This window comes from Mesoplodon densirostris, chromosome 6, assembly GCF_025265405.1.
Source record: "Mesoplodon densirostris isolate mMesDen1 chromosome 6, mMesDen1 primary haplotype, whole genome shotgun sequence".
Taxonomy (NCBI): Eukaryota; Metazoa; Chordata; class Mammalia; order Artiodactyla; family Ziphiidae; genus Mesoplodon; species Mesoplodon densirostris.
In genome coordinates, this window is record NC_082666.1 from 44993030 (window position 1) to 45015079 (window position 22050).

A 22050-nucleotide genomic window follows, 5' to 3' on the forward strand; every position below is an offset into this window, starting at 1 on the left:
ATCATTCTGTGAATGCAGCTCCCCCCGCACTGCCCCAGTACCACAGGCCCACGTGGGCTCCCCTCTGCTGGTTCCTTTACTGGGGCTGCTCTTCCAGCTTCCCTCTGCTCCATCTGCTAGATCCATACTGTTTCGTCAAGTGGCTCCTCCTCTATGAAATGTCCCTGGCTTAAAGACAGAACTAATACCTTTCTTCGCTTTCATTCTTGCATTGATTCTTCTTTTTAGCTTTATTGAGATATAATTACATATAACATTGTGTAAGTTTGAGGTGTACAATGTGTTGATTTGACACATTTATATGGTGCAAAATGATTACCACATAGAGTTAGCTAACACTTCCATCCCATCACATAATTATCATTTCTTTCTTATGGTGAGAACATAAGATCTACTCTCTTAGCCACATATAAGTATATAATACTGCGTTATTAGCTACAGTCACCATGCTGTACATTAGACCCCCAGATGTTGTTAATCTAATAACGGGAAGTTTGTACCCTTTGACAAATATCTCCACCACCACCCCACCCTGCCAGCCCCTGGTAACCACCACTCTGCTGTCCATTTCCCTGGAGGCACCACTTACATTTGATTCTTAAAACTCCTCTGTCTAACCATTAGTTTACATGTCTGGTCTAGCTGGGTGCCCCTCCCTGCACAATGCCTGGTATCTGTTCATTAACGGGTGGATGGTTGAATGGAAGGGGAGCCATTCTAACCAACTTTTCTGTTCCTGACCCTAAGCCCTAAGATGAAATATAAGCCATACTATGGAATAAAACAGAAAAAAATGCAGAGTTCTCACCTGCTTCCACTGAGAACTCATAAGTACAATGCATATTTGTAATACATTAGGCTTTTTCTATCATTTAAAAATAACCAGTGAGGGTTTTTTTAATATTCTTTGCTCTAACTTTATTTTTTAAGGATTTAAACATTTCCCTATTGGAACAAAGTATGCTCATTTTAAACATTTAGGAAGAAATCTTGTAGTCAATTTTGGGGGCCAGGAGCTAAATTCATTCTTCGGAAGATAGAGGCAGTGGCCCAGCAATACTTTTATCTTAAGTCACAAACATGTTTTTTAACTTTTGTTTCTTACCCAAAGCTGACTGCTTGGAATGATATGCTCTTTCTTGTTTGGAAATAAGATGGAGTGTCAGGAAAATATGAGGAAGTGTGGGAGGTTCTTAGGCTGTCAGCAGGTCTCTTGATTCTCAGTCTCCGGTGGGTCCTTTCATGGCTTTTTCTGCTTGGCAGAAGAGATTTGGAAATAGAGACTGAGATGCCCATTTCATTGCAGCTAGAGCATCGCATCCTACATCTAAGGCTTTCGTAGAGTTAGACTTGTCCTGCCCCTCACCCCACTGTAGGTTTCCTTTCTCTTTGATTTGTTTGATAGAATCTGGATTACCAGAAAACCAAAAGAAAACAAAAATCCTGAAGGACAAAGCATTAAGCAAATTCACTTGAGAAGTTACTTAATACCTTTTCTCCTAAAGCTCTAGAGAAGTTTCCAGCATTATACTCTGGGACCTAATTGGGAAGGTTATTTAAGCAAATGTCATTCTTCATCTTTAGATTTTCCATTAAGTGTATGGAATGTATCTCTATTTGTTAAGATTCTGTGGCCCTGAGAAATTATCACTAAGCTTTTGTTCTAAATTTATGAGCTAAAAGTTCCAAGAAAATCCCTACTGGATATGTTTGAAAGAAGCTCTCTGACAGTTTGAAGTGAGTGAAGTGAACAGATGTGTGTTTTTTAAAACTTGCTTTGTATCTAGATGCTCTGAGATGAATGTGTCAGAGGGTGAGAGGGCAGATGCATCAGACTCCAGTGAGGTGGCTGAGACTGGGAAGTGGGTGAGGAAGAAGAATTAGGAGGTGGAATTGACAGGTGGGTGTTTGTCTAGATAAAGGGTGAGGGAGAAGGAAGGTTCAGTGATGCTGTGTGTTTTGGGGGAAGGTATGATGTTCCTGGAAGGCACTCCTTTATTTTTGTAGGACGTGGCTCCTAATCTTTAAGCCTCTGTTTCCTTATCTGTAAAATTTAGAGATAATAACCCTAGTTAATATGGTAGTCATAAGTATTAATTGACCTATTATATATATATATTTTTAACTATGAAAAAGACAAAGGTACTCTCAAAAATAAGATCAGCATTCCTGAGAGAATGTATATGAAGGGCTTAGAGCAAAGCCTGGTGCATATCAAGCCCTCAGTAAGGGTGACCTATCATTACTCTAAAGCAAAAGTAATGAAGACTCTGATTCAGGTGCCAGAAAGAAAGCCCCCAAACAGACTTCCATATGCCAGATAAGCATTCAGTATATGATAAGGTATCCTTGCATAACTGGGATCCTTCTGTCTTCTCTTAAGATGTAGGGTAAACTGTCACCCTAAGATGGTCTTTCCCCAACGGCTCCATCTGAAGCTTCACCCCCAAAACCACTCCTGCCAATTTATTGATGATGATAACATCCTTTTATTCCCTTCATAGCACTCATGCTGTCTTGTCTATTTGTTGGTTTACCTGTTGCACAACTATATCGCCCTCCAGGATGGGGCCGAGACCGTGATCAGGCTCGCACTCAGTGTGCTTAGCACACTGAAGGTGCTCAGGGAGTATCTGTTGGATGAATGAATGACTAGCCAACCAGTTTGTGAACTGGCTCACCTGGATGCAGGCTTGTCTGTCCTTATGGAGCATCTTCTAAAGCAGCCTTTCATGGACACTCTGTCAGAGAAGGAAGGAGGTGAAGAGCAGGCAAACTGAGGCTTGCTCAGATCTTGGTAAATAGCACTCAGAAAGTCAGACCCTGAAGAAAAGAATTCAGTTTTAAAATTTTTAGCTCAAAACATCACACACGGGCTTCCCTGGTGGCGCAGTGGTTGAGAGTCCGCCTGCCGATGCAGGGGACATGGGTTCGTGCCCTGGTCTGGGAAGATCCCACATGCTGAGGAGCGGCTGAGCCCGTGAGCCATGGCCTCTGAGCCTGCGCGTCCAGAGCCTGTGCTTCACAATGGGAGAGGCCACAGCAGTGAGAGGCCTGCGTACCACACACACACACACAAAAACCATCATGCAGAATGATATATAGCACAACACATTGGTAGTTTAGGCTTTGAGGTTAAAATTTCACACTCAATTATGGCTTCTCTAGACCTCACCAACTTGCAAATATTTTAACTATATTTGCAACCCTTTTGAACTTAAAGCTCCTGCAGGTCTGGTAGGAAATAGAGCAAATTTCAGCAGCAGTTTTCTCTGGGCTGTCACTTTTGAGGGACTGTTGGGATCTCCACCCATTTCCTAACTTCTGGTAGTTCTCCACTTTCCTACACTGTGCAGGTAGTGCTTTTTGTAAATAATAATAATAATAATGACAACCACCTGAGATTTTATTTCAAAGATATTGACACTGAAAGGTTGGGGGGGAAAGTGAGGGACAGGACACAGGGAGGCAGGAAGGGAGAGCGGGGCAGTGTCTGATGGAGCATTCTGTCTGTATTTTCTGCCCGTCTAGAAATCATCACCGGTGGCCCGAGCGGACGGAGAGAGGGCCCTGTGACACTCTGCCTGCCTTCCCACCTCTCTGTCTGTCTGTCTCTGTCTCTGACTCTCTCTCATTGTCTGTCTTGGCGCGCATAAGCAGACTGTCTAGAGATACCACAGTTATCAGTGTATGGGATGGTCAGGGCAACAGGTGGATGAGCCCTTATGCTAGAATCCTCTACAGCCATGAAGTTCCTGTGAAGAGCATTCTCCTTCCCCTCAATGATGTTGAGGAGAGCCCAGCTGTGCTGTTTAATTTCTGTTCTATTCTGTCTGCAACTGTAATTCTCCAGAGAGGTTTATTGGCCTCTTTCCCACCACTGCGTGGTGATGCCTGGCCCCGCCGAGCAGTGCTCTCATTTTACAGGCAGGAAGCACTCAGTGAATGCTTCATCTAATAAGGGGGATAATAAAAGGAAGAGCATTTGATATGCCTAAGCACCTTATACATTTTCAGAGTTTTCTTCACATGAGTTATCATAATTTGAGCCTCATGACCATTTCCTTGACATGGATAGAACAGATAATGTTGCCTCACTTTATGAAGGAAGAAATTGAATTACGCAGATGATTGACTACCTGACCGAACAGCCCTGTCACTTAGTGGTGCTGGGAACTGCTTCCATTTCTCCTTATTATACACCCAAGAATATACCCATTGTATCACAAATATAGTATTAAAATGTTTTATATCATTATTATATTTTATTATATGATAAATATAATATGTGATAGTGCCCAGGACTCTTAATAATTGGTACTTAATGTCTAAATGTATTACAAAGAACATTTAACGTATGTAATAACTTTTTATTATCTTTCTAATTGGAGTTAGCAGTTAGCTAAAATTTCAGTGAATCTCCATAACTCTTTCAACTAATGGCCGAATCCACTACACCTGTGAAATCTGTGAGTTTTCAAAACAGCTACTAAGGTACATGATATTTATTGTGCCTGCTACATATCAGGCACTCAGTTACGTAAGTGCCAACATCAGTACTATTCTACAGGCAGAAAACTACAGTTCAACAAGCGTATGTAGCTTTCCCAAGGTTACAGGGCTGGTCAGGTAAACTTAACAACCTGCAATGCCGCTTCCCTACTATTTGGGGAGAAGTAACTAGAAATGTTAGAGACAGATGGTTGATAGAAGGAGGAAAATCCAGATGATTTAAAATCCTCACTGTCTTCCCCTTGAGTAAGGGAGAGAAAGGAATGAGCCTGTGTTAAAAAAAAAAAATCACTAATTTTTCTTGAGTAACCTGTGCTGGGCACTGATCTGAGCATGCCACGTGGATTACCTATTAATCCTCACAACAGCCCTGGGAGGTAGGTCCTGCCTTTGCTATGCTCATTTTACAGGCATGGAAACTGAGGTCAGAGATAAACGGTACAGCCGGTATTAGAACACAGAGCTTGTGCTTTAAACCTTGCTTTCTGTAATTCCTTAGTAAGTTCTGGTTCATCAGCCAGGAACCAGCACTACGCAAGGCAGTTGATATACATGATCTCATTTCCTTGTCCTAACATCCACGGGAGAAGTATTGTCTCCATTTTCAAATGCACCAGGGTTCCAAGTCATCCAGTAGCTCCCAGTCACCCACAAATCAGAGACAAGCTTGTTCCCTTGCCTCAAATCTGTGTCAGGAAGTTTGTCACAAAGTAGACATGAAATCCAGGGTCGTGAACTGCTCTTACCATTGAACTCTGTTCCTCCGCTGTGGCTTCTGCCTGATTTATCAGTGTTTCTGACATCTCACTGTGGAAAATCGATTCCCCTCTTCACACATATCCGCTGCTTTCTTTAGCCTCTTGTCACGCCCAGACATGCATTCCTGATTCTTCAAACAAACAGACAAATCTAAACAGGAAGGATATTCAAGAGCACCCAAATGTTGTGCTGTTGATATCCGTCTGTGACCGCAGTGCCTCACACGAAAACAAGCCTCCTGTGCGGTTCCTCCCAGAATCCTTGGGTTGGCTCTACATCCCTGCCTTCCTTTGCTTCTTCCTCTTGAAATGTAGCCACACCTTTGGGTAGAGTAGGGCAAGGTAGAGAGGAATATGGAACAATATGGGATGCTGGTCCTTCTAGGTTCCCTCTCTCTAAATAAAAGCTGAAGGTCCCCAGAAGAAAGAGGGTGAAAGAATCTACTTAAGATCTCTGAAAAGTAGCACAAAGAGTGGGAACAAGATAAAAAAAGGGGAAATTTTTACATGCACGAAATGCAAAATATTATGACTAGTAGTTAATAAAAGGAAAGAAGGAGACACTTCAAAACAATAGTGAGATTTGAAGCTTGAGAATTAATGGAGAATAACTCTCCTGGTGGAAAAGAACAGAAATAAAGTATGGTGGTGGTTTTGTTTCAGGTTTTTAATTTGCTTTCTTGGTTTTTTTTGTTGTTTGTTTTTGTTTTGTTTTGTTTTGTTGGAAGGGCTGTTTGTTTAGAGTGGGCTCTCAGGTTCACATCATGTTGTCTTTATAATTTATAATGATAAGCACACAGATTCATCTGTATTCCCTCCAAACAGGCAAAGGGAGATTTTCTCAATATCTGAGCCCTGGTCTACTGCTATGCAAATGAGCCCACATTAATCTTTGAAATCTTTTATCTGTGTTACTGCACAGCATTGATTCATCTGGGATGGGGATTTTCTGATCTGTTTTCCAGTATCCTGAAGATTTTCAGTAGTTCTTCAAGAACCACTGTTGGTGGCTAGTGAGGCAAGACCTAGCAAGTACTACCCCAGGGCCCCACTCTGTGCAGTCTGTTTTATATATGGGGATTCTGCTCAGAATTATATCACAAGGGGAATTGCAAAGGCATGAAAGTTTTGTGAATTTTTAGGGGTATTTAACTTTCAAGTGTAGGGTTTGGAAATTGACTAATGGCCGTGAGAGTAGGAACTGCCCTACTATACCTGGAACTGACAACCCGTGGGCAGGGCGAGGGAGCCCCCTGGGAGGTCTCTAGCAGTGACCTCAGCCCACAGTGCACAACGGGCTACCACCCTTCTCCCCTTTCAAGATTTATAATCTGGTCCATAATGTACATTTTTTACATAGTTGAGGTCATACTGCTTATATAAACTGCTTTTTCCACTAATCAATACATTGCAAGCTTTCCCTCACATCATTAAACTCCTAAACATACATTTTAATGGATGTGCAATATTCTATCACATGTATTTAATCATTTTCCCACTGGAAATTGAGATTTATTTTTTTCTTTTTGCTATAATAAATGATACTCTGATGAAAATCTTTGTCCAAAAATTTTTGTCAGCGTTTCTCATTATTTCCTCAGGCTAAATTCCTAAAAGTGGAATTTCTGAGTCAACGAATATCACTCCTATAAAACTCAATATATTTTTCTAAACTTCTTTCCAGAAATGCTAAATCAATTTATATTCCCACAGTGAAGTATAACAATGCAGAATTTCAGCTGACTGCCCTGCATATAATGGTTTGTTTTGTCAGGAGACGGGGGAAAAAAAGATTTTTATTAGAAAATTATCTTTTGCCCTCAGTAGCTATTTAAAGTAGAAAAATGCATGCATGAATAATTAAATAGTGGGAGGAAAAGTTTTTTCTTCTAAAAATGAGAGTGGGAAAAATATACCAGCCAAGAAATAGAACTGAAGGATAGTATGTGGGGCACAGTTGTTAATCAGTTGAAATTTTTTCAAATATAGGAATTTTTCAATACTCTGAAAACATTTTGCTCCCTGAGCACTTACTCTGGGATGCAAGCACATTTCATGCCTCAGCGGTACAAGTGCAGGACTTTCAAAACTCCTGAGAGAGAGAATGTAACATTTAGATCCTGCATTGAAAACACATGTGGTTAGAAGTGGGGGCAGTAACAGCTCTCTTCCTGGGGGACTGTCTTCTTAGTCAACTGATGTTAATTGGATGCTTAGGTTCAAATCATGGCTTTGCCACTTACTAACTCTATAAATTTGGTCAGGGCAGTTACTTTCTCCAGGATGTTGTTTCCTTCTCTATAAAATGAAGAAAATTTTACCATCCCTGTGAGAACAGAGATAATGCTGTGAGGAGCTCAGCAATTTGTCCAGAGCTGTGCTGTCTAACACGGCAGCCCCTGTGGCTGCTGAGCACTGGCAATGTGGATGGTCTGAATGGAGACATGTTGTAAGTGTGCAAATGTACACCAATTTCAAAGACTTAGTACAAAAAAAAGTATCTAAACTATTTTATTATTTTGATATTGTTATATAGTGAATGATACTATTTTGGATATCTTGGCTTTAAATAAAGAGCATTATTGGGGCTTCCCTGGTAGCGCCGCGGTTAAGAATCCGCCTGCCAATGCAGGGGACACGGGTTCTGGCCCTGGTCCGGGAAGATCCCTCATGCCGCCGAGCAGCTAAGCCTATGCGCCGCAACTACTGAGCCTGCGCTCTAGAGCCCGTGAGCCACAAATATTGAAGCCTGCGCGCCACAACTACTGAAGCCCGCACGCCTAGAGCCCGTGCTCCACAAGAGAAGCCACTGCAATGAGAAGCCCGCGCACCGCAATGAAGAGTAGCCCCCGCTCACCACAACTAGAGAAAGCCCGCACATAGCAACAAAGACCCAATACAGCCAAAAATAATAAATAAATTAAATAAATAAATTTTAAAAAAATTAAAAGAGCATTATTAAAATTAATTTTAATTATTTCTTTTACTTTTCATATGCTTTCTTCTTTAATGTGGCTTGCGTTATATTTTTACTGGACAGCGCTGCTCTAGAACTTAATAAAGATTCAAATTATTTTTAAAAGAAATCAAGGGGGCGTTCTCCATTGCACAGTTGTCCAGTTGTCATTTTTATCTTTAGGGGGGACGTTCAATTCTTAGGACACTGTAGGGCATTAGGCTGGGGTCCTCTGGCCTGGATGGTTTAGGACAAGCTGGGGTAGGAATGATGCATATTATTTCATTGTCTGTTAGGGGAGTGAGTGGAGAGTTTAAAAATAGCAGCCCCCTCCCTCCTCCAGCCCCATGCTGATCCCTCCTGAGTTATTTCTGTTGGCTGCATTAGGAGCCTGACATTTGATTCATTCAGTGCGCCCTGCCTCGGTCCTTTAAAACAGAATGGACAGTTAGTGAAAGGTCAAAGCCACTATGGCTGGCGGTAGCTGCCCTGGGCCATGACAGGAGGAGGAGACTGAGGGAATTGAAGAACCAGTAATGGCAAAATGCTTGGTCAAGATCCAGACTCGGAGGGGTCTCCGCCTGCAGTTGGTGAACCACTGCAGCAGCAACGTGTTTGTCCGTCTGCTGAGACACAGCTCCAAGATCACAGCCAGAAACACGGGTACGTGCCCTGCGCTGGGCTCTCCTCCGCGCCTGAGAAGAGTGCGAGCTTTCCAGCTGCCGGCTCACCGCGGGCCGGCGGCTGGGAGAGAAGCCTAGGCAAACCCAGTGTCAGAGGTTTGTGATAAGGATGAGAAAGAGAGGGAGGGAGAAAAGCAGAGAGGCAGGCAGGTAGGAAGGAGAGAGTGAGCAAGCGAGCACTGAGGGAAAATGGGAGGGCTTGAAATGGGGGTCCTGGCCCTCCTATTAAGTGAAGTGGTATGAAGTCATCCTAAAGGCTAATAAATTACATGCCAGTAGTAGCCTGGTTAGGAAGGAGGCAGCAGTGGGGTGTCCAATCCAGATGGCCCAGGAATGACTGAAGATCATAGAGAGGACAGATTGGTGATCAAAACATGCTCCCCCCTCCTTTTATTGTTCAAAGTTTAAGATCTTCAAGTGTGCTTCCCTGGATGAGGCAAAACTCCCCTTTATCTTCAAAGTAGAGCTGTCCTGAAATACAATAGCAGTTAAAGAACTGGGATAAAACTGATGTTCTGCTAATTTCCTTTTCACTGAAAATGTATTTTGTGTGTTATTTTGTGGTCCTTGGGGGAAAATAAGAATTGAAATAGGAATTTTTAAAAATCAGAGCCTACAGCAGGAAAGGAGCTGCTGTTATATATGGATATGTAGTTTTCACCAAATGATTAAAATTTTTAAAATCCTGGGAAATGTCTGGAATTGGCCATACCACATGCACATGTGTGGAACTGACTTCTAAGTGAACTGAAATGAAATTAATTGTATTTGTATAATGACATAGATAATAGATGATGTGTTCTTCTTATAAAAGATTTTTAAAGTACAATTTTATAGAATGTTTTCCTTGACCCTAATACTCCTGATAGCCAGTCTATGCACATTGACGTGTAGAATGGATATAGGATTTTGTTTTTACATAAATGGGATTGTTCTGTATGTATTATTTTACAATTCATTTTTTTCACTTTATCATATGGCTTGAAGGACTTTCCATATCAATACATATTAATCTGTGTCCTTCTAAAAATTGGCTGAATAATATCATGTAGAGATGTCATAATTTATTTAATCACCAAATTACTGTTGGAAAACTGATATTTCCTATTTATTAGCTGTAACAGTGCTGCAATGAATGTGCATATACAAGTATTTCTCTATGACAGATTCTTAAAAGTTGAAGGATATACACATTTTAAATTTTGATGGAAATGGGAAAATAATTTATCCTCTGAAAGACTAACACTCACTAACAAGGTGAGTACGAGAATGGCTGCTTCCTCACATAAGCACTAACCCTGATGTGACCAATTTCTAAGGTTGAAAAAAAAAAAGAGATTTTATTGTTTTAATTTGCCTGTTCCTTTTTACTAGTGAGGGTGAGCATCTTTTCAAAGGATAATTGTCCATGTGCATTTCTCCTGGGAACTACTTGTTTACTTTGTGAATTTCTGTTTTGTTTTTTCCCTTCCCTTATAGATTGTGGGAATTCTTTTATAATCTGCATATTAATCTTTTGCCTTTTACAAGTATTAACTTCTTTCCTCATAATTTGTTCCTGGCTTTTAACTTATTTTAATGTTAACTTTGTAGCACAGGCACTTTTCATATGCACAGACAGCTTCTGCATGTGCAGACTACTTAATTTTTCTATGTTCTAAGTTTTATTATTTTATGTCAGTTTCCCTCATTCCAAGATTATAAACATGTTTTCTGTGTTTTCATCCTCATAATTAATGCATTAGCTTGAACTATGTGAAATTGCTGATACTCAACTGCTTTTGACCTACAAAAATGGTGATTTCATGTGGTTTGATCTAATATTTGTTTTTTTGGGTTTTCTTTGTTTTTTTCCATCTTTATTGGAGTATAATTGCTTTACAATGGTGTGTTAGTTTCTGCTTCATAACAAAGTGAATCAGTGATACATATACATATGTTCCCATATGTCTTCCCTCTTGTGTCTCCCTCCCTCCCACCCTCCCTATCCCACCCCTCTAGCTGGTCACAAAGCACCTGATCTCCCTGTGCTATGCGGCTGCTTCCCACTAGCTATCTACGTTTGTTTTTATTTGATCTGTTAACTTCTTTGGAATTTTTATGTGTGTTTGACATGAAGAAGGGATATACTTTTTCCCTCTCCCAGTTGGTTAGTGATTTTTCTCAAAGTTATTTATCATAATCTTTCATTATTTTCAAAGGTATATTTCTGAATTGCATATTTTAGTATTCCTGCTCCATTATTAACTATAGTATAGTTTTGACATCAGACAGGTCAAGTTCCCCCTCATGGATCTTTTTTTATCCAGAGTTTCTTGATTAATCATGTGCACTTTCTCCATTTGTCGTTTCTGAAAATGTGTTGAGATTTGTATTGAAATTGCAGTGAATTTTAGTTTAATTAGAGGAGATCTAGAACTTCAAAATAACTGACTTCTATTCAGGAACACTGCTATATTCCTTCATTTTTTTCAGATTTTCTTTTAGGTTATTCAGCTATGTCTTAATGTCATCCTCATGCAAGTTTTGCATATTTCTTATGGATATCCTGGATATTATGTGACTATTCTAATTTGTGCATTTAGCTATTTTGAATGGGATTTTCCATTATCATATTTTTTATGGTCTTTGCTTGTGCGTAGTAAATCATCTGCTTTGAATCTGAACACCTTACTGACTTCTGATTAATTCCCCTAGCTTGTTAGAATCTTTGCTTTTTCTTGTAGATGATACTATCACCTGGAAATAGTGACAGTTTTGTGCCTTCCTTTCCAATATTTACACTTCTTATTTGTTGTCTTTATCATATTGCATTATTGAGGTCCACCAGGATGACGCTGAAGTTCAGTGAGGGTTTTCTGTCATGTTCCTGACTTTGGTGTGATGATTGATTGTGATGACAGAGAGACCCATGAGATGGTGACAGCTGCATCAGTTAGCATGACATTAGCAGCAAGGAACTCTAACAAACACTGGTTTAAATAATAAAGTGATTTATTATCCAAGACAACACCAAGTCCAGAGTCAGGGATGACTCCAGGATTGAGAAACCAGGTTCATTTTCTCTCTCTGCACTGCTCTTCTCAGTTAGCCAGAACTCCCCCTCAGACCATTTGCCGTCAGCATCATAGGATGGCTGCCAGAATTCCTGGTGTCTCTTTCACATACAATGTCAAGAGAAAGTCTGTATCTGTCCAGTATGTTCTTCTTAGAAGCAAGAAACCTTTGTCAGAATTTCCCCCTCTACCTCTCTCCCCCTGGCGACTCTTCCCTTCATTTTTCATTTTCAGGGTTGGCTCACATACCCACTTCCAAACCAGAGACCGCCAAGAGAATGGAATTACCATCATTGGCTGAGACTAATCATCTGGGAGAGAAATGAATGAGTCAACCATGCAAACTGTAAGATAAGCATCTACGTAGGAGAGCCTTCCGAGAGGAAGTGACAGATGAGGTCTTAAAGAATGAGTAGGAGCCATGTGAGTGCAGAAGGACATTCCAGGGAGAGGCAACAGTCTGTGCAAAGGCACAGAGGCATGATACAGTGTAACACATTTGGGCACCTCTAAATAGATAGGAACGGTGGAAATGTGTGGGGTAGAGGTGTGCTTTTTATACTAAGCTGGAGTTTAAATTTTATCCTGAAAGCCATGAAAAACCTTTTAAGAGGATTTGTTACCGACCAGGGTTCATGGCCTTCCCTAGGCAATAGAAATTGACTAGAGGCAAGACAAGAAATTCAGGCAAGGCTTTATTGGGGCCCCTGCTGCAGCAGGTGGGAGTGAGAACAAACAACAGGTTCCCTTGCTTGCTGGCTCCCTGAGTGGGGCAAGCTTGTTCCTTATATGGGGTGAGGGTAGGGGTGTGTCCAGGGGTCGGGCCAGAGGGGTGGCTTAGGTGTTTTGCTCACCCCTCTGGTGGTGTTGTGTGCAGGAGGTATTCTCAGTACCCTGCTTTTGCTCCTGACACCCTGTTTTTGCTCCAGGCTCTTCAAAAGTGGCAGTTGGGTTTTTTGGTCTCTGTATCTTTTGGGTCCAGTAGTTGCCCCAACTGCACATGCACACAGTTATTTTTAGTCCCATACAGTTTCTTTGTATTTTGTTGCTGGAGGAGAGGTGTGTCCAGGTGCAAGCACTGCAGCAAAGGGTCCCAGGTCCCAGCCTGACTCAGATTCATATGACTAATTAGGCATTTTAAAATGATTGTTCTGGCAACAATTCAGAAGGAGCCAGACTGAGGTCAGGGAAACCAGTGAGGAGGCCACTGCTGTCATGCAGTTGAGAAGTGGTAAGCATGGGGGGGATGGAGAGGCAGGGACCGCTTTGAAAGTGAATATGGTGGCAGAGTTTGTAGAAGCTGGTGACAGATATGGGGTGAGCAGTGAGTGAGAAGTCACGGCCAACCCTTAGATTGCTGGTGTGGGTAGAAGGTGATGCCACTTACTATATAGTAACTGGTAAAGGAGGGAAAGTCTGGGGTGGGAGATACAGACTGGATGTAGGATACGAGCCTACATCCAGGTGTGTAGTGAGTCTGCAGCTCATTGGACGGTTTTGGGTTGAGATGGGTCAGAGATTCAGTAACATGTGTTTCTCAAACTAAACTAAGTCATGTTCAAACTTCTCTGGTCAAATATATTTGGGAAATATTGAGTTAAATAAAGCAAAACTAGTTTCTTCTCTTTGGGACCTCTCAGACATTTTAATAGGTAAATAATACTGTTACTGAGTGTTTACTGTGAGCCAACCACTTCCCACACGTTAATTCATGACTCCTCTGTGCACAGTATCCCCACGCGGTATGGCCTGAATTTTTCCATTTTATAGATCTCACTGAACAGAGCGATTAAGTAACTTGTCCAAGGTCACATGACAATACAAGGCCAGGATTCAGACACAGAAAGATAATTTAAGAGCTAGTATTCTTTTTAATTTCAGCTTTATTGAGGTATAATGGACAAATAAAATTGAAAGATATTTAAAGGATATATTGTGGCAATTTGATGTACATTGTGAAAAGATTCCCCCTACTTAACTGATTAGCACATTCATTACCTCACATATTTATCAGTTTTTGTTTTTTTTTTTTGGTGAGAACATTTAAGTTCTACTCTCTTGCAAATTTCAATTGTATAAAACAGTGTTATCAACTACAATGACCATGTTTTACATTAGAACATCAAACCATATTCATCTTACGGCTGAAAGTTTGCACCCTTTCCCTGTTTCTCCCACCCCCTAGCCCATGGCAACCACTTTTCTACTTTCTGTTTCTATGAGTTTGACTTTTCTTTGTTGTTGTGTTTTTTTGTTGTTGTTTATTTTAGATTCCACATATAAGTGATACTGTGGAACATTTGTCTTTCTCTGACTTATTTCACCTACATAATGCCCTCAAGGCCCATCCATGTTGTAACAAATGGCAGGATTTTCTTCTTTCTTATGGTTGAATAATATGCCACTGTGTACATATACCACATCTTCTATCTTCTTTATCCATTCATCCGTTGATGGCCATTTAGGTTGTTTCCATATCTTGGCTATTGTGAATAATGCTGCAATGAACATGGGAGTGCAGATATCTCTTCAAGATCCTATTTTCATTTCCTTTGGATATATACTCAGAAGTGGGGATTGTTAGATCATATGGTAGTTCTATTTTTAATTTTGGGGGGACCCTCCATACTGTTTTCCATAGTGGCTGCACCAACAGTGCACAGGCGTTCCCTTTTCCCTACATCCTCACCAGCACCTGTAATCACTTGTCTTTTTGATGATAGCCATGACTTTTTTTGAAGTATAGTTTTTGTACAATATTATATAAGTTAGGGGTATACAATATAGTAATTCACAATTTTTAAAGGTTATACTCCATTTATAGTTATTATAAAATATATCTGAAGAAAACCATTTTTTGAAAAGATATGTGCACCCCAGTGTTCATTGCAGCACTATTTATAGTAGCCAAGATATGGAAGCAACCTAAGTGTCCATTGACAGATGAATGGATAAAGAAGATGTGGTATATATACACAATGGAACATTACTCAGCCATAAAAAAAATGAAAGAATGACATTTGCAGCAACATGGCTGGACCTAGAGATTATCGTACTAAGTAAAGTAAGTCAGACAGAGAAAGACAAATATCATATGATATCGCTTATATGTGGAATCTAAAAAAATGATACAAATGAACTTATTTACAAAACAGAAATAGACTCAAATATAGAAAATGAATTTATGGTTACCAGAGGGGAAAGGGGGTGATAAATTAGGAGTTTAGGATTAAAGTATGCACACCATTATATATAAAATAGATAACCAACAAACACCTACTGTATAGTACAGGAAACTATACTCAATATCTTATAATTACCTATAATGGAAGAGAATTTTAAAAAGAATATATATGTGTATATATGTCTATATATATATGTATATATATATATATATATAACTGAATCACTTTGCTGTACATCTAAAACTAACATAACATTGTAAATCAACTATATTTCAATAAAAAATTTAAAAAAAATAAAAATAAAAATAAAATATTGGCTATATTCCTGGTGTTGTACAATATATCCTTGTTGCTTATTTTATACCTAATAGTTTATACCTTTCAATCCCCTACTCCTGTACTTCCCCTTCCTCTTCCCTCCCCCAACTGGTAACCAATAGTTTTTTTCTCTGTGAGTTTGCTTCTTTTTTGTTATATTCGCTAGTTTGTTGTGTTTTTTAGATTCCACATATAAATGATATTATACAGTATTTGTCTTTCTCTGTCTGACTTATTTCACTTAGCATAATGCCCTCCAAGTCCATCCATGTTGCTGCAATGGCAAAATTTCCTTCTTTATGGCTAAGTAGTATTCCACTGTATATATACACAACATCTTCTTTATCCATTCATCTGTTGGTAGACACTTAGGTTGCTTCTGTATCTCGGCAATTGTAAATAATGTTGCTGTGAACATTGGGGTGCATATATCATTTTGAATTAGTGTTTCTGGTTTTTTTCTGATATATACCCAGGAGTGGAATTGCTGGGTCATGTGGTAGTTCCATTTTTAGTTTTTTGAGGAATCTCCATATCATTTTCCACAGTGATAGCCATAATTTTTGATGAGAGCTTGTACTCTTAACCTTAATAGTAATGTCCAAAAGGTGATAGTGTGCACAGTTTCCCAAACTAATTTCAAGGAACAATGGGCAAGGACACAAGTGACCTGCGGAGCTGTGTTGAGTAATGCTGCAGTAGCATGGTGGAGCCATGCATATGGTTGAGACTCTAAGGGGGAGGGTACAGAGTGACAAGAGCAGAGAGCTGAAGCTACCACAAATAGAGGTGAAAAGACTGTGGAAAAGACAGAGGTAGCTTAGAACCATGAGATGGAAACCAAGAGAGTGTGAAGTCACAGAGGTAGAATGGTCAGTAGGAGGACAGAAGAGAACACACTTTGTCTTTAGCAACATGGTGATCATTGGATATCTTGGTGAGAGCCATTTCAGTGGTCTGGAAGGGGCAGTTGACTTCTGCAATATGAGGACAAGGATTGACTGAATTCTCTTGAATTCTAGATATTGAAATCAAAAAAATGGTAAGACAAAGGTTTCAAAATGTTCAGCTACTCTAGAGGCATGACCAGGAGGTTGGTAGGTGATGACCACAAGGAGAAGTGAGATTGATGTTCATGGCTTAGGAAGAACATTAGGATTTGCTGTGAAGCGTGTGTGTGTGTGTGTGTGTGTGTGTGTGTGTGTGTGTGTGTGTGTGTGTGTGTGTGTGTGTGTGTGTGTGTCTAAGTTTCCATTCGTCTATACTTTCCGGAGTCACTGGGATGACTCTTATGGGTTTTAAACAGAATGAGCAGGCAGCTTCCCAAGGATATTCAGAGGCATCAGGAACGTTTCTAGTGTGAGATATTTTGCAGTGTCTGTGCATGAAAGTGAAAACCCTCATCTGAAAGAGTACATGTCATTCTCAGGATCTTTTCTTTAAACCCATGAGACATGAGCTTCACTTGAAGGATTAGACTTTATCCCCAGCAAAGGGAAGATAAAGGAGTCACACAGGAGTTTAATGGCGTACCATCTTACTACATTTGGAAGTCCAACTGCTGCTTAATGTGGATAGAAAACATTTGGGGCACTGATAGCACATGCATAATACAGTGAACCTGAAAGCTTATTTCTAACTTAAACCATTAATCCCCACAACAGCAAGTGATTTTTTTTTTTTGGCTTCCAGGATACAATCACAGGAGGTATGACATATGAACACGTAATTGGGTGACCATAAAATCTATTAGGCAAACCTTTTGAGAGTGAAAGGGGCACTTTAAAATGCTGCTAGGAAACAGGCATACCGTGGGACTGTACCAGGCAAATGGGGACAAGTGGTCACCTTACATATAATGATACTGTGGTTTCAGCAAATGAAATTGGCCAATAACACAAGACTCTTCCTCTTTAGTTAAGAAGTGAGGGTCTTTCTGGGCCTCTCAGATCCCCTTCTCTTCAGGAAAACATGGTGGTTTGGAACAAGCTTTGGAGTCAGGCAGGCTTGGGTACAAACCCCTGCTCTGTTGTGTCCTGGCGTCCTGACCTTGTGCAGGTTACTTAACATCTCTGAGCCTCAGTTTCCTCATCTCCTCTTATGAATATCACATGATCATGTGCTTAAAATATCTATCCCTGTAAAAATTTATTAAAAATTTTAGTGCTCTTGTCTTTTCCCCTCTCCCACAATGTTTCTCAATAGATACAGGAGAAACAGCTCTGCTTCTTATATGCAGGTGATTGGTGCTTTCAGGGAAAGTATATGTATAGTGTCAAGTGGGACTTTTTTTGAGAGGCCTAGACTGGAAGGGATCTGGTCCATTTTTCAGGTAAAAAGCCTAAGACTCATAGAACTGAAGTGCCATGTCGGAGGACACACAGAGAGTTCTGTGGAACCGAATCTAGGTCCCCAGAATTCCAGGCCACTGTCCTTTCCACTCCATCATATTTCCTAGAAGTGGAGGGATGACCTCTTCCTTCTCTCCCACTCTTCCTTCACTCTTCTTGTCCCTATCCTCAATTCAAGAGTACAGCACACCTCCCAGAGACAGGATGGCTACACCGATCAACATAAGTAGATCAGTCAGAAGTTAGCCCACCTCAGCAAGGACGGTTCTGGTCAATATGCAACAAATATGTGAACTCCATAGAGACCTGACAATTTCGTGTGTTCTTGAGCAGTGGTTGTCAATCCTTCCAGATTCAGTGTGCCCTTCAGATTCAGTAACAAAGATCTTAATGTTCTCTCTACCATCCTGAAATGAAACTCAGAGAAAACACGGTCTACTTACACATAACTTTAAAAGTCAAAATAATGCTCGAAGTGTAATGTCAGGAGAACTTAGAAGCAATTCATAATAAAATAGTTAAGTCTTTCCAAAGGTTTTTCTTAAGCTTGATTCACCAGGAGGCAGAATGAAGGCATGGAATGCTGGCTCCTCTGTGAATGTAATGGGGGGACATGGGCACCACTCAACAGATGCAAGAACGTGTGCTACTATATAGGCATCTTGGACACCTTAGCCATTTCAGACAGCAGTGATGTGATTCAAACAGCTCATTTCAAACAGCTCTTGGCAAGATACCTTCAATTTACCCAGTGGTTGTATGCCTGAAAAATTCAAAATATGTTAAAATCATATCTAAATGCTTTAGGTTTAAATGTAAAACACAGGTAGATTCTAGATTCAAATCATTCTAAATAGGTTTCTCACCAACATGGATAATATTTAATAGGACATCTAAAAGTTATGTGGGATGCAAAATAATTATTTTGTGGGACCATCCTATGCATTTTTTGATGTCTGGCATCCTTGACGCCCTCCCACTAAATGATGCTGACCCTGCCAATCATTGTGACCACCATAAAAGCCTCTACAATTTTCTAAAATACCCTCCTGCCTGCCAGTTGGTGGTACCGCTTTCTTTGTGTCCCTGCTCTGCAGGTTTAGGGGGCATTCCATAGTTGGGTACCAGCACAGAGTGACTTGGGGTGCCACAGAGGGAACCTGAATGGTGGTGACCAGTGATGCCATTTGCCAAAGCCTGGAATGAGCAGTGCACAACCTGCTTGACTGTACACAGCAGGCACACAGGCTGTCCATCATCAGTGGCCAGTCTTTTCCTTCAGCATCTTTTGATTCTCGCTATTTCACTTCGTGAAGTATTTCTTCAACTTGACTAATGATAATAATGGTATAAAAATAGTTATATTTACTAAAATATAAGTTAACATTATTTCCTGTGTCAGAAACTTTCAGCTATTACATAATTTTTCTTTTCCTTTAATCTTTTAATTTATTTATTTATTTTTACATCTTTATTGGAGTATAATTGCTTTACAATGGTGTGTTAGTTTCTGCTTTATAACAAAGTGAATCAGTTATACATATACATATGTCCCCATATCTCTTCCCTCTTGCGTCTCCCTCCTTCCCACCCTCCCTTATCCCACCCCTCCAGGCGGTCACAAAGCACCGAGCTGATCTCCCTGTGCTATGCGGCTGCTTCCCACTAGCTATCTATTTTACTTTCGGTAGTGTATATATGTCCATGCCACTCTCTCACTTTGTCACAGCTTACCCTTCCCCTTCCCCATATCCTCAAGTCCATTCTCTAGTAAGTCTGTGTCTTTATTCCTGTCTTACCCCTAGGTTCTTTATGACCAGTTTTTTTTCTTAGATTCCATATATATGTGTTAGCATACGGTATTTGTTTTTCTCTTTTGACTTACTTCACTTTGTATGACAGACTCTAGGTCTATCCACCTCATTACAAATAGCTCAATTTCGTTTCTTTTTATGGCTGAGTAATATTCCATTGTATATATGTACCACATCTTCTTTATCCATTCATCCGATGATGGACACTTAGGTTGTTTCCATCTCCGGGCTATTGTAAATAGAGCTGCAGTGAACATTTTGGTACATGACTCTTTTTGAATTATGGTTTTCTCAGGGTATATGCCCAGTAGTGGGATTGCTGAGTCATACGGTAGTTCTATTTGTAGTTTTTTAAGGAACCTCCATACTGTTCTCCATAGTGGCTGTACCAATTCACATTCCCACCCAGCTATTACATAATTTTAATTGGGCTGCATAATTATAGAAATTTGAAAGCTATTTCCTTTTCCTTAAGCATTGTCATATCACTTCTAAAAAACGTTTTTAGCCATTGAGCTTTGTGAATACATTTAGGAGGCTTCTCATGTACTGATGAAGTAAAATAAATTTAATGAAACAGTGTAGATTGTCTCACTAATTTAACATTTCTGGTCTCTTTGGACATTCTTGTCCAGTTCATCAGAAAAGGCATGTAGGAAACTTTAAGCATCTATCACATAAAGAAAATTAAGAAAATATGGATAACCAACTATAATATAATTTCCCTTGTACTCTGTAATAGTGGACTTGTTAGAAAACTAATCTGTGTTGATAAAACGATATTGCTTGTCAATAGATTGTATGTACATATTGCTTAGAAATAGGCCAATGTAGCCTAATTTTCTTTGGTAAGATAGTAACATATAATTCCTATAGCTTTTTTTTGATACAGACAGCACTTATGCATCCATAATTTTGTTTAACCCTCACCCCAGCCTTATGAGGTAGGTGTTACTTCTGTGTTGTTGTTAAGCAAGCTGAGCTCCAAGAATGTTTTAATTTTTATTTTATATCAGGGTATAGTTGATTTACAATGTTGTGTTAGTTTCAGGTATATAGCAAAGTGATTCGGTTATACATATATCTATTCCTTTTCAGATTCTTTTCCCTTATATGTTATTATAGAATATTAAGCAGAGTTTCCTATGCTGTACAGTAGGTCCTTGTTGTTTATCTATTTTATATATAGTAGTTTGTATCTGCTAATCCCAAACTCCTAATTTATCCCTCCCCCACTCCTTCCCCCTCTGGTAACCATAAGTTTATTTTTGAAGTCTGTGAGTCTGTTTCTGTTTTGTAAATAAGTTCATTTGTATCTTTTTTTTTAGATTCCATATATAAGCCACATCATATGATATTTGTCTTTCTCTGTCTGCCTTACCTCACTTAGTAAGATAATCTCTAGGTCCATCCATGTTGCTACAAATGGCTTTATGGCTGAGTAATATTCTTTTATATGGATGAGTAATAGTCCAATGTATATACGTACCACATCTTCTTTATTCATAAATTGGTCGATGGAAGTTACTTAAGAACTAAAGTCTCATAAGTAAGTGGCAGAACTGGGTTGTCCAACCTTTGTCTGGTCTAGTTTCCACTCTATCCCACTAAAAATTTGAGCCTAGAGATGAGGGGAAAAGTATTATGAAACTCCAGCACATCTAATGCTAGTGGTTAGAAAAACTATGACAGGGAAGAAAGCATTTATTTCCCCGCCTAACTCCTCCTTTCCAGAAACATAAGAGAATACTTCTGTTGTTGAGATCAAAGTACTGGAATACTTGGGCAACTTTGAAACATCAGTAAATCTAGCTGATTTTATCACAGCATTTACCTAGTAGCATTTGTAGACTAGCAGCCTATAGGCCTAAAAATTCCCACAGGCTCTTTCTGTATGGACTGCACAGATTTTTTTTTTTAATTTGAATTTTAAAGCTTTCAGATGGAGCTCAATATGGTCAATTTTCCCCGGTCACCACCACTCCCTACTGTCCCATACCTGGCCTGCACTCATTCACATCAGGCACCTGCCTGGCCTGTAGAGGCACTCCCTTTTGTGACCCTGAATTAATGACCATGATTATGTCTCTCCCAGAAGCCACAATTTCACCTTGCTAGTGCTCTATTTTTCCTTCTTAGAGCCTGGATTCCTCAGAAGAAAAATAAATTTGGGAAGGGGGATAGGGAGTGCTGGGGAGATGGGCTGAAATTTTACATAATGTCACTGAGAAGGTGACACTTGTTTAACAACCTGCAAAGAGGGACAGAGTGTGAACCTGTCTGAAGGCAGAGTGCTCCAAGCAGAGAGAAGAGCAAGAGAGAGCTTAACTGGCATGTTTGAGGGACAGCCAGGCTTCTGTGGCTGGAGTGGCATGAACAAGGGGGAGGGTCCTAGCAGAACAAGGTCAGAAAGGTTA

General features: G+C 40.0%; 1 protein-coding gene across 2 annotated transcripts in view; it reads left to right on the forward strand.

Moving 5' to 3' along the window:
- FRMD3 (FERM domain containing 3) overlaps positions 1-22050 on the forward strand; it is a 309241-nt gene that overhangs the window by 274045 nt on the left and 13146 nt on the right. The window contains exon 1 of one of the 2 annotated variants that reach the window (XM_060100744.1): positions 8649-8889. The exons of the other annotated variant lie outside the window; for it this stretch is intronic. Within the exon in view, the coding sequence (XP_059956727.1) occupies positions 8763-8889 (127 nt within the window). The 5' untranslated portion in view covers positions 8649-8762. Of the gene's footprint in view, positions 1-8648; positions 8890-22050 lie in introns of those variants that run through there. 2 annotated transcript variants of the gene reach the window in all.